Below are 16,337 nucleotides of genomic sequence, written 5' to 3' on the forward strand. Positions count from 1 at the left end.
TGTTGCAAATGATTGGATGTATTACCACATGTACTTTCTACCCACAAAATTAATTAAAAGGTTTTGCCTTTTGTCCTCAAAACCTAACACATTTGTTTTTTGTAAAACACTTGCTTTCACCAATTTGAGTTTTATGAGTTTGTAACATAAGTGTATTAAAATATAGATTATGGTTGCACAAAGAAAAACAAGTAACTGTGATAATACAACTTAAAAATGGGAATGTCATTTTGACCCAGCTCAAATTTCTCTGACCCTTCTATCTTTTCTACAGCGCTCCTCCCAACAGGTTTTCTATGACTTAGGTCTCAGGTTCTCATTGGGATAAGGTTGATTTCATGTTAGGTGAAGCATTTCTGTAAATTAGGCAACATAAAAAAAAATCATTATCCTACTGAAAGACTCAATGCCGACCCATTTTCATTATGGATAGTTTCATTATTCATTATGCCATGCACTCTAGCTACATAGGCTCACCGTGGCCTTTGGAAAAGAAACACACCCACACCATCGCAGATTCGTCATCGTACGCAACGCTGGAGGGCTTTTTCACATATTTACGCTTCGTTTCAAGCCAACCCTTCCCCGGTGATGTGAAAAAAAACTTGATATTCTCACAAACCAAAAGCATAGAGTTCTAGTTAAGCTGCTGGCAGAGTTCAGAAAAATCCATGTTTATGTTTTTAAAATTATGACGAAAAAGATTTTCCTCCTGACATCATTATTCTCCGGCTTGTGGCTGAGATGTGAACTGCGTTTTTAACTTACCTTACTATATCCTGCTCATAATCTATGGTGACAAAATAAATATGGGTTCTTCTCTGGCATAGAGGCCAGTGGCTAAATGAAATGGTCTTCTGTATCATGACATATTTAAACCCCCAGGGAAACAGCACATCATTTATTATTAATTAAACATTCCTAGAAACTGGAACCTTAAAATAAGCCTTAAAATGATCTGGTTTAATCTATATACCAATAATTACTTCTTGTTGTGGGATTTTATCTCTACTTTACAAATTAAAGGTACGATTTTTCTACATTTTTCAGATTGAGATTCTCCTACTACGACGGAACATGAATTTATTTTAAAATATTGTTGCACCTTAAAAAAAAATTGTGTTTGTAAATGTGGCACTGGGATTTTTACTGATGTTTTTATAATAAGAAAACATGCTTTGCCCGTATATGGTACAGACATGTGATGTTAAAGAGGAGGTCACCTTCAAACTGGCACATAACAAACAGCCTTTCCCTACACTCCCTGATAATCCCTGTGTGCAACCAGGCTACTATGGCTGAGAGCACACACACCCACGCCCGCACGCACACACACAGCTTACACCCCTAATACGCTTATAGGCAACCTCTTTCCCCCATGAGGCTTTGTTTGTTCATTTGAGGCACAGCCAGCGAGCAAAAGCAGGGGCAGCGGTGGAAAGAGACAGAAAAGCTTCGGCACAGAACAAGCAGAGAGGGAGGAGAGAGAACAGGAAAGAGGAGAGAGATATAGGTGCATGAATAAAGGATATCGCACAACTGGGAGGGCTTAAATAGTAAGATCAGAAACCTCCCAGACATTTTTTATGTGCAATAAGCAGAGTGAGAATAAAAAATAAAAAAAAAAAGGAAAAAAACCCGCTAATCTCCAGGCTGCTCAGTGCCACCCAGTTTACGTGAGTTTTTATTCTACGATTGCCAACAAGGACAATATCCCCACTAATATTGCTCACAAAGTCTATAATTTCTAATATTATTGTCATTGTAAACTTGTATTAAATGAGACAAAACACCAAAGTAATTAGTAGGGGCTGGGAAGACCAATGTTACTTGTTTCCTCAACATTGCGCCACTTTGATGCAGCAAACGTTTTTCAGACGTTTTCTTTGTAAAACACCACAAAAGGCCTACTGACCAAGACTTGACGGGTGAATAAATAAACCCTCTGCCTATCAAAGGTTAGCTTCAAGCTTTGATACGAACTGAGGAGAGTTGCTTGGTATGAGCAAATGTATGCAGCTAAAGTAAAAAACAAAAAGAAAAAAACACGCACAAAAACACACATCTTCAGCTAAGAAAACTTGTCAACCCTTTGATTTTTTTTTACTCAATAATGAAATTAAAATGGAAATGACCATTTTCTTTACTGCAGGTATTTTTTGACTCAATTATTCACAACATGAGAGGCGCCAATGTAATTAAAGCCATTAACGATGGCTAAGTTCTGCTGATAGCCTGAGGAAACACTGACAATAAATCAGCCTGCACTGGAGCAGGTTATTCCCTTAAGGGAGACGGCTCTTATTAATACAACAGTGCATTTCCTGCTACGTTATGCCAAGTTTTCTGACTGTGAAATTGTCCTACATCATCCAGTTCCTATATATCCGATTATTAACCTGGCACCTAAATCCTGTTACAGTTTCTTTTTCAGCATTGACACTTGTCTGACCTGAAATCCGTCTGCAGCTGCCAGTACAGGATGTAGTTTGTAGCTTCAGCCACAAACACGCGGCTTGAAACTTGGCACGATGTGTTCTTGTGTTATAGTTATAGTGAACTCGCAAATCTGGCAACACTCCAGCTGCCTTGTAAGGTTTTCTAGTGGATCCCCAGACTGAAGAAGGAAACGGGTTATTTACAGTTTTTCCTCGGTCGCTTTGGTGCATTTCTCGAATCATTGTCGAGATCCGCAAAGCAGCAGGTGCATTTATTGAAGTGATTCGTACAAAATAGCAAAGCAACATTCCAGTTTCTTCCTCAAAATCCTTAGTTCATTTCTCAAAATTAAATATTGGTATGGATAAACTAGACAGTGCTTCAGGGTGTTAAGTACTGGTTTCATTGAGTTTGGATAAGACAGTCAAATTGATTAGTCATGTCGTCAATATAGTGGAGAGGGACATTTTGATGTAAACTACGACTAAACGTTTGATGACACGAATTGTAAATTGGACAAGATTCGCATTTATTTATAAATTTATTTGACTGTAATTTGTCATTGACATAATCTCCTTCGTGTTTCGTTACGTGGAGGTCGACCACTAAGCTTTATCGTTGCGTTTGTGTAAAGACTTTACTGTGTGTGCTGTACTCGCACAGTAAAGTGTGTGAGTACAGCAAAGGGGATCTTAAGAGGCCAGCCGAGAGGACAAATGCACAGTCACCTCAATCAATTATGTGTCCTGTGGTCCAGGCCGCTCCACTGGGAGGCCTGCATTCATCAACCAGCAATTAACTGGAGGCCAGATTGCTCCACCCAGACAACATACAGTGGATACAAAAGACAACACATCTGTTAAAATATATAAAACATATAAAATTCACAGGCTGCACAGTGGCGCAGTGGTAGCACTGTTGCCTTGCAGCAAGAAGGTCCTGGGTTTGATTCCTGGCCTGGGGTCTTTCTGCACAGAGTTTGCATGTTCTTCCTGTGCATGCTGGGTTCTCTCCGGGTACTCCAGCTTCCTCCCAAAGTCCAAAAACATGACTGTCAGGTTAATTGGTTTCTCTAAATCCTCCCTAGGTGTGAGTGTGTGTGTGAATGGTTGTCTGTCCTCTCTGTCTCTGTGTTGCCCTGCGACAGACTGGCGACCTGTCCAGGGTGTACCCCGCCTCTCGCCCGGAACGTTAGCTGGAGATAGGCACCAGCAACCCTCCTGACCCCACGAAGGGACAAGGGTGTTAGAAAATGGATGGATGGCTATACAATTCACAAACTTTCTCTTCCTTAATTGAGTTGAGTATCCTGTATGAAAAATAAAACGTCTCCTTGGTCGGGATCTGGAAAGTGTATAGATGTGCTTGACAACCGTAAAATGAATACCTTGTTGGACTACCTTTTTAATTTCATTTTATGATTATTGCATTGATTTTGACGTGTGCTTGGACTCTCGGTGAAGTTGAAAGACAAGATCTCCCTGTTTCCCCATCTCTCTCTAGCCAACACCGGTGCAAGGGTTTTGGATCAGAGATGTCTAGTATTTAGAACCGTTCACGATTTTACACAACACAACATAAAGTCTACACTGACATCCGAATAAAAGCAAGGAGAGAAAAATGATGCTGCCACCACCATGTTTCCCTGTGGGTCTCTTACTGTGGTTGTACCGGTGACGTTTGGTTACATCAGACAAAAACGAATCGACTGTGGTGCCACTGTTTTGCCTCAGTGAAAACCTGCCATTTTAAGATAAGTGGCACGTAAAATGGTTGACATGCACTGAATACACTTTCAAACCCCAAACGTAAATTTAGCTTGCTTTCACCAAATTACAATTACAGCTTAGTGGAACATTCTGCAAGGTAAACCATCATTTTATGTCATCAGCTGTCCAGAAACGTTTTGCTAACATTAGCAGAAAACACTGATGATTATAAAGTATTGCAATCCAAGCAGAGCCTGCATGAAAACCTTCAACAGTTTATTTAAGAGGATGGGATGAAATGTAAACAACAGACGGACAGACAGCTGATACAGACACACTGCGAAACTTGGCAGGACACTCAGCTGAGTGTCAGTAGACCAACGATTCTTTCACCGCAGAGTGTGGGATTTCCGTGCAAAGAGTTCAACCTCAATTTGTTTGCTCTGATCAGACCGGTTTTCTCAGACTCACCTCTCTTCAGGTGCTTCTTCTTGGTTTTGCGCCGCATGCCATTGATCCCTGGCACAGGCTTCATGTCGCTCTTGTTGATGGGTGGCGGGTGCAGTATAGGCTTTGGAGCTCGAGTCAGACAAACAGGTAGACCTGCAGCGCACATCAGGATACCTGTCATGCCTGATACATATGTACACACGCACACGTAAACACAGAGAAGAGTGGAAAAAGAACAGCGACAGTCATTTCCTTTGGGATAAATATCTATAGATTAAAACATTTTGAGGGGGGAAACAAATCAGACATTTGCACATAAAGAACCTCTTCTAGTTTTTCTTTTTTTTTTTTTGAGAAATATGCTGCAAGCGTGGTGATTTCTTACCTGCTAGCGCTGGGTGCACAGGTCCAGACCCGGTCAGATTTTTCACTGGTAAAGCAGGAACCCTGTAAGGAGAAAAAGCCAAAAACAGAAAACAGAAGTGAGTAATGTTGCTGACAGTAAATGGCCCAAATGGTGCACCATTGCTTGAGATCTGAGAAGAAGAAGAGAAAAAAAAAGAAACCAGAAAGCAGCCTACTGTTCTCTGCATCCCACCATAAATACTGAAGCTAAAATGTCATGCACTTCAACAGACACTGCTGCAATGGGTTGAGACGGCTTGACTCATGTACAAAGCGCCACAGCAGAGCCTGATTCAGGATGACATTTGGAGAGCTTGGACTTTGTGGCGAACACAGACGACAGTTCACTTGCCCACATTTCAAACTCTCTGGAGCAGAGCGGACAAAAGCCAGCGGTGTATTAATAGCGCAGAATCCAGTGACTCTTTCCGAGGGGCCGAAACCTCAATTCAAACGGCGTCGCCCTGCTGAGAAGAGCTCAGGAACTACAATCGCCTCTTCTGACACAAAACATGATGCTGCGTAGCTGACGCCAAAGCTCAACAGAATAATTGTTTCTTGCGAGTTTTAGTGTTTTAGAGAGGCTAGAATGAGAGGCTTGTATTAAAAGACATTGAACTTTGGAATAAAAAAAAGAAATAAATCATACCCAGAACAAGAAGTTCACTTTTAAAAAGAGGTCCCTTTATAAACGGACAAGAATCAGAGGATTTTTTTTTTTTTTCATTTTTAGCTTCATCTCTGACTGTTCGGTCGGTAACTAGACAATCCAATCTTTTTACGACCAGTGAATACACCTCGCCTGCCTGAGCACTGGCAAGTTCTGATGTAAAACAACACTCATCAGTGATGAAGCTATTACTGAAGAAATAACACTCAAAGCAATTGCTCTTGTTGTTAAAAGATTATGCAGGAGAAGAACAGCACTTTACTTTTCACCAACTACTTTTGTAAACATTTTCTAAAGTTAGTCATAGTCGACCCCATTGTTACCTGTGGTGGAAAATGTGACCACAAAGTCCTAAATGTGTTTAGATAGCTGAGCTAGAGAATGCATGCTAATCACACATACTGACACACATATCACACATAGTGACAGCTTAGCTACTTTGAATTGACATAACTAAGCTATTTCCCTCAAAACACAGTTTCTCTGGCTGTACGGTCTGGCAAAGTGCATAACACCTTCTGACATTTCTTTGGGCCAAAAAATCTGATCTTCTCAATATAAATTTATTCGCCAAACAAATTCACTGCCAGAAATGCGGCTTGACTTCCCCCCCCCCCCCCCCCTCAGTTTGTAATTTCTTTAAGAAGGTGAGAAAACCACAAGATTTTATTTTAGAAAATCCTGAAAAGTTCTCTGTAAATATTCAGTTACTTCCAGAAAGGTCTCCGTTCACACCAAAGCACAGCACAAAAAACTGGTTCAAAACTCCTAAAACACTTTGTGCTGACAGAACTTTTTTTTTTTTTACAACAAAATCCGAAATGTGAGGAGTGCATTCTTCCTGTTGCTTAGTTGGAGGACAAGCAAACACAGGACTTATGGTACCACTATATATGACATGATCAAACTTACTGTTTTTGTGCTGAACTAAATTTGCAGTGGCCATCCTGACATTCGTACTTGCAGCATGCGCAGAGGTCAACAGTAAATTTACATGATCTGCATTAAAGATAGATGGGTTTAATGTCTGTGTGCCCCAGCATGGTAATAAATTTAAAAAAACACAGGTCAAGACAAATTTTGACCAACGGTTTCACAAAGCAGTCCAAGTCGTTCCTTGATTGAGGACAGTAATTATCTGTCTTACTATAGTCTGCACATAAATGAAGACCAGAGGCTTTAGAGGCTTCAGCTTCCATACAAATGTCTACAAAACTTTAGTTAGAAAAGGAGTAAGGAGCAGATGAGGCAAAGCAGGGTGCACATCAACGTAGACCCCACTGGGTCCGCACTGACCTGACCCCTTGTTCTTGCAACCTTGAAAAACAGACACGATGCTCATTTATTTGTACTCAGTTAATCTTATATTCCCAAGTTTATTAACCACAAACTGACCTAAAGGTGCACAAAGGCTTTGAATCTTGTTACCGTGTGACCGTTGTGGACCGTCGGAGGTCGTTGGCCCTCCAGTACTCCAGAAGAGCACAGATCCACATCGACAGTGCGCTTTGATACAAGTGAAAGCCCTTTGTTCCTGTGCCAGGGGATGCCCTTCAGTGTATTAAATGCAACAGAAGCAGCACACGAGGTCGTGTGTCCCATCCCTTCTGTAAGCATGTGCGGTTTCTCACCTCCGTTTTGGCGGGAATTTAGCAGGAACGCATTTGTTCTGATTTGCTGATTTTTAAAAATTTTTTTATTATTATTGTTCTAACCACAAATTTCAACCAACACAAATCAGCGCATATTTTTGAAGTGGAACGAAAATGCTCTGTGATTTTCACAATAAAACTTTTCTATAAAGCATGCAGTGCAGCCACCTCTTCATCCGACACCCCTACATAAAATCCAGTGCAAAAAATTCCCCTCAGAAATCACCTACTTGGGATGTAGAGTCGATAATGTCAGGATACATTCAGCTATTGTCTGCACACTTTCAAGACTTTCATTTTATGTATCGTTGTCTTTAATGACAATTCTACACGGTGCCACTGCCTTGCACTGCTGTGTGTTGGTCCGTCGCATGAAAACTCAAGAAAATACATTGGTGTTGTGGTCATAGAATAAGGGAGTGTGAAGATTTTGAACGGAACTGTGAGAGCGAGCAGGCAGCAGCTGAAAGAACGAGAGGTTTTCCAACAACAGAGAGTGATTTCACACCTTAAACCGCAACAGAGGAATTAATGCTGTCTCTCAGCTCAGAGAGGGCGCTCAGAAAAACAAAAGAAAAAATAAAATAAAAGCTAAAACCAAACACAGGGTCAATACTTCAAGACACGCGGCTGCCCCTTCACTCAATAAATGCATCAGCTTGATTGAGAGCTTAGCCAGTGTTTGTTTCACTGCTGTAGATAAAGGAACGCTAGCTTAGCAATAAATTTCAACATTTTGAATGTCGATGATGTGAGGCATCAAATGAACAAAAAAAAAAAAAGACAAAAAAATAATAATAATAATTGTGCTGCCCGGTGGGAAATTTTCCTTTTCACTTAAACACACACTTAAATGGAAACCAAATGAGAGCAGATGAGGGACAACATGCCTCTGATTGTGTGTGCATGTATAATTCATGGTGTCCACAGAGAGCCGTGATCAAACAGGTCATTTACATCAGGGGAAGGAATGGGACAGAGTAGTGAAGGAGCCTTTAGCATAATGTAATGTACTGTCTGTACGTACATTTTGTTCCAGGACACGACATTTATCCCTCTATCACGGAAACACGGCTCGACGTTTAATGGAGATGCCGTTTTGTCTTGTGGAACTCCCATTACAATAAATGTATCGATGCAAACCTTTGGTTTGTTTTGTCTGCTACAGGCGGGAAGAAATGAGCCCTTATCCGGATTTTTTATTTTCCACCTCGACAAACACTCATTCTGAACTCGTAAACAAACTCCCGTCCATCATCAGATGTTTTACAAGTGGTTATTCTACAAAGCTGCATCTTAAAATCGGATAAATCGCTGCCATCTTCTTCCTCCTCGCCGGTTTACTTTAAATATAGAAGTATCCCTCATCTCGAGGCAGCGACCCTGTCCATCATGGCTGCACCTCAAGCCAGCTCCCTTCAAACAGTGATGACAGTGCCTGCAGCTGCACGACTTCCAGGGTTTAGCCGTGGAGTCGCTCCCCGTTCGTTCCTTTAAAACAATTGATAAAATGTGGGGCAAAAATCAAGCAGCTCTTTTTTTTTTTTTAACCCATATTTTGCATGTGCAATCTGCAGCAGACTTACAAAGCAGGTAGCTCTCCCTAACTACAGGCAGACACAAATATGTCCCATGAAATATAAGAGATCAGAACCAGAATCAGCTTTTGTGCAAGTAATCATAATCTTTTTTCTTTTCCATATAGAGAGCTTTTTACAGAACAGGAGGTCAAAAAGATGCCAACTCTGACTCGTTAGCTAACCAGGCAACAGATGTTCTCGCCACAGCCACAAACAGAGCAGGTGCAGAGGCGATCAAAGAGAAAAAGAAAAGTATTTCCTCACAGAAAGCTCCCACATCTGTGAGAACATCTGATTATTATTTATTTTTATTTTTTTTCATCACAAAAGAGTCCGCTCTGAAAGAAACAACACATCAGAATTATGCAGGACTCTCTAAAGGTATGGACTGTTGTGTGGGGAAGTTTTTGGAATATATTATTATACTGTTTTCACCCAAAATAAGGGCAGGTTGTATTTACAGAGTGGATATATTTTAGTTCTCTGTAGTCCAACGGGATTTTCAACAGAGTTAAGAGAATCTATTCAACTAGAGAAATAATTTAGCAAATTATCAGGCTGAACTTTATCATCTGTGATACCTTTTAATTCTCCTGTGTCAAAATCCTGACCTACTTTAAGGAAGTTTGTAATATTTCAGGTAATCTGTATGCTGTAAATCTCGTTGTTCTTTGAGAATTTGTCCTTAAAAGTTGAATGCCTCAGTTAAATCTGGGCAGACCTCCTCAGTGCAGCGTGAGGTTCGTTCTGCCGGGGAAATCCAAAACTTCTCTCACAAAGTGTTCAGAAATTTGCAACATCCTGTGCTCATATTTTATTTAGGTTCCCTTCTTCTTAAATACATAAACCCACATTTATTTCCAACACTTGGCATAAAAACGGAGGGAAAGCTAAACATAAAGCGTTGATCTGAACAGATTCAGATTTTTTTTTTGCTTTTGAAATCTCAAAACTAAATCAAGGCTCGTTTTTGGAGCCACTCGTGGTCTTCAGAGTTACAATTTAAACTGATTCTAATCAGTTAAAGATAAAAAATATTTAAAAAATTCCCACACCTCGTGATCAAATGTCGGTCTGCGCTCAGACGTAACATATCGCAGCACAACATCAGCGTGAACAGGCGCCGAGTTTCAGCGTTTCCTCTGTGATTCTGCTGTTGTGGCACTTCAGTTTCGCCGAGGACGTTGAGCAAACCGCACAAAACCTTTGTCACCACCGCTGTTGTTCTCACAGCGTAAGTTGTTCTTACGCCGTGAGAACAACTTTTGCTTTTCCTCTCGACTCGCGTTCACCTCGCAGTTTTTCTGTCTCTGCTTTCCTGTTTTCACAAAAAGAAAAATCTTACGCAGGACCGTGTTTTTAAGGTGTCTTGCTCTGGGGCTTTTAAGTCAGAAGAAACACGTTTAAACTGTTAAAGATTCCGCAGCTGATGCTGTAATGCCACATTAATCAGGGCCTCTGGCAGGTCGGGGCATATGGGTTGGCTTCTTCTCCTCCTCTCGGTGCCATTCTTTCACTCCTCAGGGAATATTCAGCTTTCTTTTAGGGCCTAATCGAATGTCATTCTTCATTAGACCCACGGCATTAAGTCGAGTTTAAAAAGAAACGCTGATAAAGAACTATAATCCACTTCATCTGCTCATCATGCATTACAAAAAATGTGGATAAAAACGTATAAGCACTTATTAAATTACTGCATTGACGCAGGCAGCAGCAGGTGGACACAAAGCCGCTTCTCCCTGCAGCGGCAGAGTTGGAGCAGAGAGGAGAGGAGCAACACTGACACCAGCAAATTTCAAACTTGCATCAGTTTGGCCCACATAATCTCTCATGGTTTATTTATTTGCTATAATATTAATTTTCGTCCTGGTGGGGAGGGTCTGAACAAAGCGACTGAGCAGCTCGATGGAGAATAATGGCCTGTTTGCTCCTCGTCCGATCGGCTCCCACATTAGCATTCCTACCTGAGGGGCCTCATGAAAACAGCAAACATGTGGTTACATTTTTTTTTTCATCCCTTTCAGCAGAAAACTCAGCTGTTGGTTTTTCTTTCTCCTTTTTTTGGTTTTACATTTTGTTTTTTACTCATCAGGAGGTAATTTAGCAACACAGACACTAACTCTGCTAAACAAAAGAGGAAGTGGTTTCCTCTGAGTGAAAAAAAACAACAACCAACCAAACACTCAAGACCGTGTGAACTAGCTTGTCTGTTAAACCACAACGTGTTACACACAAACAAATCATTGCTATGTTAAGTCCACTTTTGAATAACTATTTGCTCAGTGAGAGTTTTCTTCTGTTTTTGCCTTTTTCTGTAACACCTTCGTTTTTCACATCATGAGAAACAGATTAAAGACCAAACAGACCAGGATAAATAATTAATAAGTGTATTTTGTGGGCTGACAGGGCAAAAGTTTAACTTTTTTGGAAATGTCGTGTCTCGTTACGTCTGCTGTAAAACTAACACCGCCTCACAGAAAGACAACGGAGTCAAACGTGGCGGTGGTGGCGTGGTGATCTGTGCCCACCCTGTTGCTTCAAGTCCCGGATAACATTACGTAAATAATGGTACCATGAATTCTGGTCAGTGTCCTGAAGGAGAACGTCCGCCCATCACTTTATGACCTTCGGCACGGGAGCATCGAGTTATGGAGCAGGACAATGATCCAAAGCACAACGGCAAGTTCACCTCTGACCTCTGCCCAGGCAAATTCCAGTCTTAAATGTAATTAAGGGATGACTCCAAACAGGTTTTCCAAGCAAAAAAAGAGTGAACCAAGATTTCTCTATCCCTCTGAGCAAATTGGCATCAGGCAGTAAAAGCTTCATCAGTGCATCTAAGCTGTCTTAGGTATCCAGTTTTCTTTATGAGCCTGTGTCAGCTCTCCCCTCCCGCCCCCATTTGCTGATATCACAAATTTGAAAAGATATTCACTGAAAATGAAAGTTTGTGCAACGTCTTTGCATATTCATGCATCTGCTGATGGCTGCACTGTCATTCCTTGGGACTCAGATTTAGATCGGATAAATGTGAAAGAAATCAAAACCGAAAGAAGGAGCTCCGGCTCCAGTGCTGACAGATGCGTCCGCCGCCATAGCATGCAGGTGGTGGGACGTGGGCAGTCCAGTTTTCACATACGCCGATGTGTTGACACACACCAGCAGATGGTGCCACCTCTAATGTTTTTGTGCGTGCGAGGCTCGACGCTCAGAACACCCAACCTCCACCCTTTTTACAGCTTACGGCCAGTTGTTTTATGACACGCTGGGTAGAGATCCATATATCAACAGCAGCTGTCGCCATCAAACAATGAACATGTCATGCCAACATTTATGACACCGGGCGATCTTACAACAAGACTACATAAACAACACGCGAGATTCTTGTAGCTTTTTGAATCGATCTGGAGAATTGACCTGCGATCAGAAGCAGCACGGTGGCTGTTTTCTGCACGCAAATTCAGCTGATCAAAACAAACCGCCGTGTGCCAAATACCTTTCCTGCACCCAACAACAGTTAAATTAGGGCGTGGGTGTGTGAAAAAAAGAAAAAAAGTCTGATGTTTTACACTCTGCGTGGGTTCCTCTGTTATCTGTGTGCAGCACACACTTGTGGGAACGTGTGCTGGGAGTTTGTGTTTCAGGCTGTGCCTGCGTGAGATTGCAAGCTCTCATGTCCTGCTGTGCGCATGTTAACCACACTCATCCTGTACGTCGAGCCACTCGCCTGGGAACCGATCTGCTCCGCCTTGCGCTCAACACCACCGCCATCCCCCACACCCCCTCTTACCGCCCCCCCGAAATCTGTTTTCCTCTCTCTACTGCTGGGTCTCAGTGTTTCTGTGCCTCGAGGTGAGAAAGTCCCGTTTTTACCTACAACTCTGCATGGCTGAGCTTTGATTGAGTCCTGAATTTCCAGAAGAGATGTCCCTGAACGGGATGACCCCCCGGGGGGCGTTTTAGTGACCCGAGTCGGGCTGCAGAAAGCAAAAGCGTTTCAGTCCACAGTAGTGACAGGATGTTATTCTAGCAAGCACTTTAGTGCGTTTCTCCCCAGAAGCACAAAGAATGAAAAAAAAAAAAAATAAATAAATCAAACTAGAGCAGTGAGAGGGTTTCATATCACGGACACAAGCGAGTGTTTCCGTGATATGACCATGTCCGTGTCGCCACCACACTGTGAGCATCATTTCGCAACCAATAAGAATTATAAGACAAAAACCCCAAAATGCAGTTTTTCAGAACCAGTAAAAAAAAAAAAAGCAGAAATGTTATGATGAGACCTACACAACACTGCTAAGTTGACACATCTCCAAAAGGTTCCTGACCTTTTCTACGAAAAAGGGGAAACTGATAAATTACTGTATTCAAGTTTATGTTGCTTTTTCCTTCCACTCGATTTTCCAGGGACACCTGAAGGCTTGAGAGCAGTGGAACGTAAAGCCCATTTGTGATGTTGAGTAAAATTCATAGGGCATGGACTGAGACTGGAGCCTGGACCAACTTTAAATATCTTGGTGTAATTTTACATCTTGCATAATTGTTCAGGCAATAAACTACTTACAATGCCTGTTGTCCCCAATCTAAGGAAAAACCTTCACACAGAATATCCATGACAATTCTCTATCTCCTATTTTCCCCTTATGTCTTATTAATAGTACTATTTAAGGTTATTTTTTAGATGTAATATTAACAATACTATTACCATTTGTTAAGGTGTCTCACATCCACCACATAATAAAAATTTTACACAAAACAGGTAAACCTGAGAAACTTTACTTTGTAAAGATAAAGCAAATGAAAAAAAACACACTCTGTGACGTCGAGATCAGCTCTCCCACATTTTAAATCCATTGTCTTCTACAGATAGTTCTTCTTTATTGCTGTTTTTTTATATCTCAATGATCACCAGATTTTGTATATTATGATCAAAGTACTAAAATAAATAAGCAGAAATGATTTTAAGAAACACAGTTCAAACTTGAGTGTCTGTTCTAAAAACCCAGGTTCCAAGCACGGTGTTGGTTTTCAGGGCCAGGCTGCTGCTCGCAACATGGCCGACGCTAGCGTATCTTTTCTATCGTGCAACAAATTCCAATAAGTTTCTACTTTGTTCCTATGCTTAGGTTTATTGTAACGGGTGGGGGGAGAAAAAAAAAAAAACAGGATCAGGGACAAGGACTGCTTTGAACGTGAACAAACTTCCTTTTCTTAGTTCCTTTTCTCTGAACTGCACTGAGGTCAGCACCATGCTGGCGCTCTGATTTTCCCTTGATCCATTATTCATTCTTCCCCGCTGGAGCTCTGCCTTCATGGCAAACAGGCGTCCAAAGCTACACCAGTGCCCTCTTCGCACTTTGCCCATCAGTCACTCCACGTACACAAGAGTCAGAAACGACGCGCAGTCAAACAAAGACGCTGTTAAAAACACATCCCACCCCCACCGACTCGCCCCGTCAGACTCCTTAGCTTCCAAGTGACTCAACAACCCCAGCGCACCCTGATAGCAACAAATTAGTTCAAAGCAGAATGATCCAGAAGAGCTGCAGTATTTCACGCCTACTGGGGCCAACATAAGCTCATTATGGAGCAGACACACACACACCCACACACATACACACAGGGAAGGAAAGGGAGGACTCTGGCACACAAGACTAAGCTGAAGATTTTTTTTATGATTCCTCTGCAGATCCATTGATCAGCATGTTAAAAGAGAGCAGTCATAAATCAGCGGAGTAAGAATCGGGGAGAGAGTGAAAAAAAAGAAAACAAGTACAGATAATCGGACACGTTCAGCGTAAAGCTTTGTGAGGCAAACATGCCGTTTGTTTTTGTTTTTTTAAATATTCAATCAATGTCTAAGTTGAATCTGAGATTTATGCTGAAGCATGAACACATGGAGGCTGCGGCGGACTTCAGAGAATCTCAAGGACCAAAGAAGAAACAGACACCATTACCCGGGTGGGATGGCTCCTCTGGTGGTCCCCATGGAAATCCGCTGGGTGCCTGGCCGGTTCAGATTGTTCTGTCCGTTGATGGTGAGCGCGTGGTGACCATGGGAGGATGAAAGCGATGGCATCACCGGGGAGCAGGGAAAGTTGGCAGAAGGCAGCGGCGACTGCACCTGTTCGGCTTTCGACTGCCCACCTCCCACACTTATGTTATTGTGGTTGGCACCGGAGGAGCCGGACGTCGGGGACCACAGGGAGGTTCCAGCGAAGGTGTTGCTCTGCCGCACGCCGCCGAGGCCTCCCGCGGTGCCCGAGTTGCCAGCCGTCCCTCCGTAGAGCTTACGCCGCTGCGAGGCCAGGATGGCATTGGAGGCAGCTCTTGTACTGTTCACCAGGATGCACTGCTGGCACGAGCAGGGCTGGCCAGAGCTGGCGCCCACGGGCCACGACTGGGACTTGGGAATGGAGCCCATGATGAGCGGGTATGCCAGGTCCATGCGTCTCCGAAGGCGGCGCTTGCGCTGACTCTGCCGGTTGGTCTGGGACATGCTGTTGAAGTCGATGAGGTAGCAGAAGCCCAGAGAGGTCAAGTCCAGCCACGGGTGCTGCTTCTCGTAGGCATTCTGGATGGTCACGCAGATCTCCATGTCATACGGCGTCCACGAGCCGTTGTCGTTTTCCCACTCCCACACCACGCCTTTCCCTGGGGCCGACGACGGCTCGTAGAAGTTCCTCTGCACGGGCCTCATGGTGCCTGAGAGGAAGCGGAGAAAAGTACAATGTGAAAATGACTTCTTGACTTGAATGGTAAACACTTTGGTAAATGAGAGGATTTGCAACTTTAGTTTTAACGCGAGGCTTGTCTCAAACTCATTCCTTGTATTGCATTAAGACTAAAGCATCGTCAGGCCCCCAACTGGTGGGAAAAATATTTGCTGACTTTTTTTTTTCTTTCCTGCCCACTGCTATCCAGCTGCATGAAAGACTGCCACTAAGTCTTTATTTCATGCATTTTTAAAAGAAAATTCAGTAATGAGTCATGAATCAACATTATACTGAAAATATTTTTGGTCACGAAAACTAAAAGAGCACCACCAATCAATATCACTAAGGTATATTGAATTTTAAAGATGTATGACTATCACTATATATATAAATATATATGTGACAAATTGCAAATAGTCATTAAGTGTACAGATTACTTTTTTATACCTGAAATAATAAATATGTTTACATATTTTACCAGCGAGAAGATCACATTTTTGCTCTCGTTTCAGATAAAAGTAATGTTGTTTTTGGGCTTTTTCGACATTTTGTGTCAATAGAAAATGAAGCCATGGTATTTTTATTCAGGATTATTACGCTGCAGGAAACCCACACTGACCTATGGCCAGTACAGACATTTCCTCCAGACCAAATGTTTTCAAGTTTCAGGCACATCAAATACGATATGCGGTGTTGAGAGGACATGACGCGCTGAT

The 16,337-nt window shown here is 42.3% G+C and overlaps 1 protein-coding gene across 4 annotated transcripts in view; it reads right to left on the reverse strand.

Annotated features, from left to right (window-relative positions):
- The window catches only part of dtx1 (deltex 1, E3 ubiquitin ligase), a 56,917-nt gene that overhangs the window by 12,771 nt on the left and 27,809 nt on the right, over nt 1–16,337 (reverse strand). For 3 of the 4 annotated variants that reach the window (XR_003597510.1, XM_028033012.1, XM_028033011.1), the window contains exons 3-5: nt 14,863–15,610; nt 4,984–5,045; nt 4,620–4,781 (exon numbers count right to left, since the gene is read on the reverse strand). Coding sequence is in view for 3 of the 4 variants with exons in the window: in XM_028033012.1 (XP_027888813.1) it covers nt 4,620–4,781; nt 4,984–5,045; nt 14,863–15,610 (972 nt within the window). In the remaining variant the exon portion in view is untranslated. The remainder of the gene's footprint in view (nt 1–4,619; nt 4,782–4,983; nt 5,046–14,862; nt 15,611–16,337) is intronic. The other variant, XM_028033013.1, reaches the window with a different exon arrangement.

The sequence above is a fragment of the Xiphophorus couchianus genome, chromosome 12 (assembly GCF_001444195.1).
Source record: "Xiphophorus couchianus chromosome 12, X_couchianus-1.0, whole genome shotgun sequence".
Lineage (NCBI taxonomy): Eukaryota > Metazoa > Chordata > Actinopteri > Cyprinodontiformes > Poeciliidae > Xiphophorus > Xiphophorus couchianus.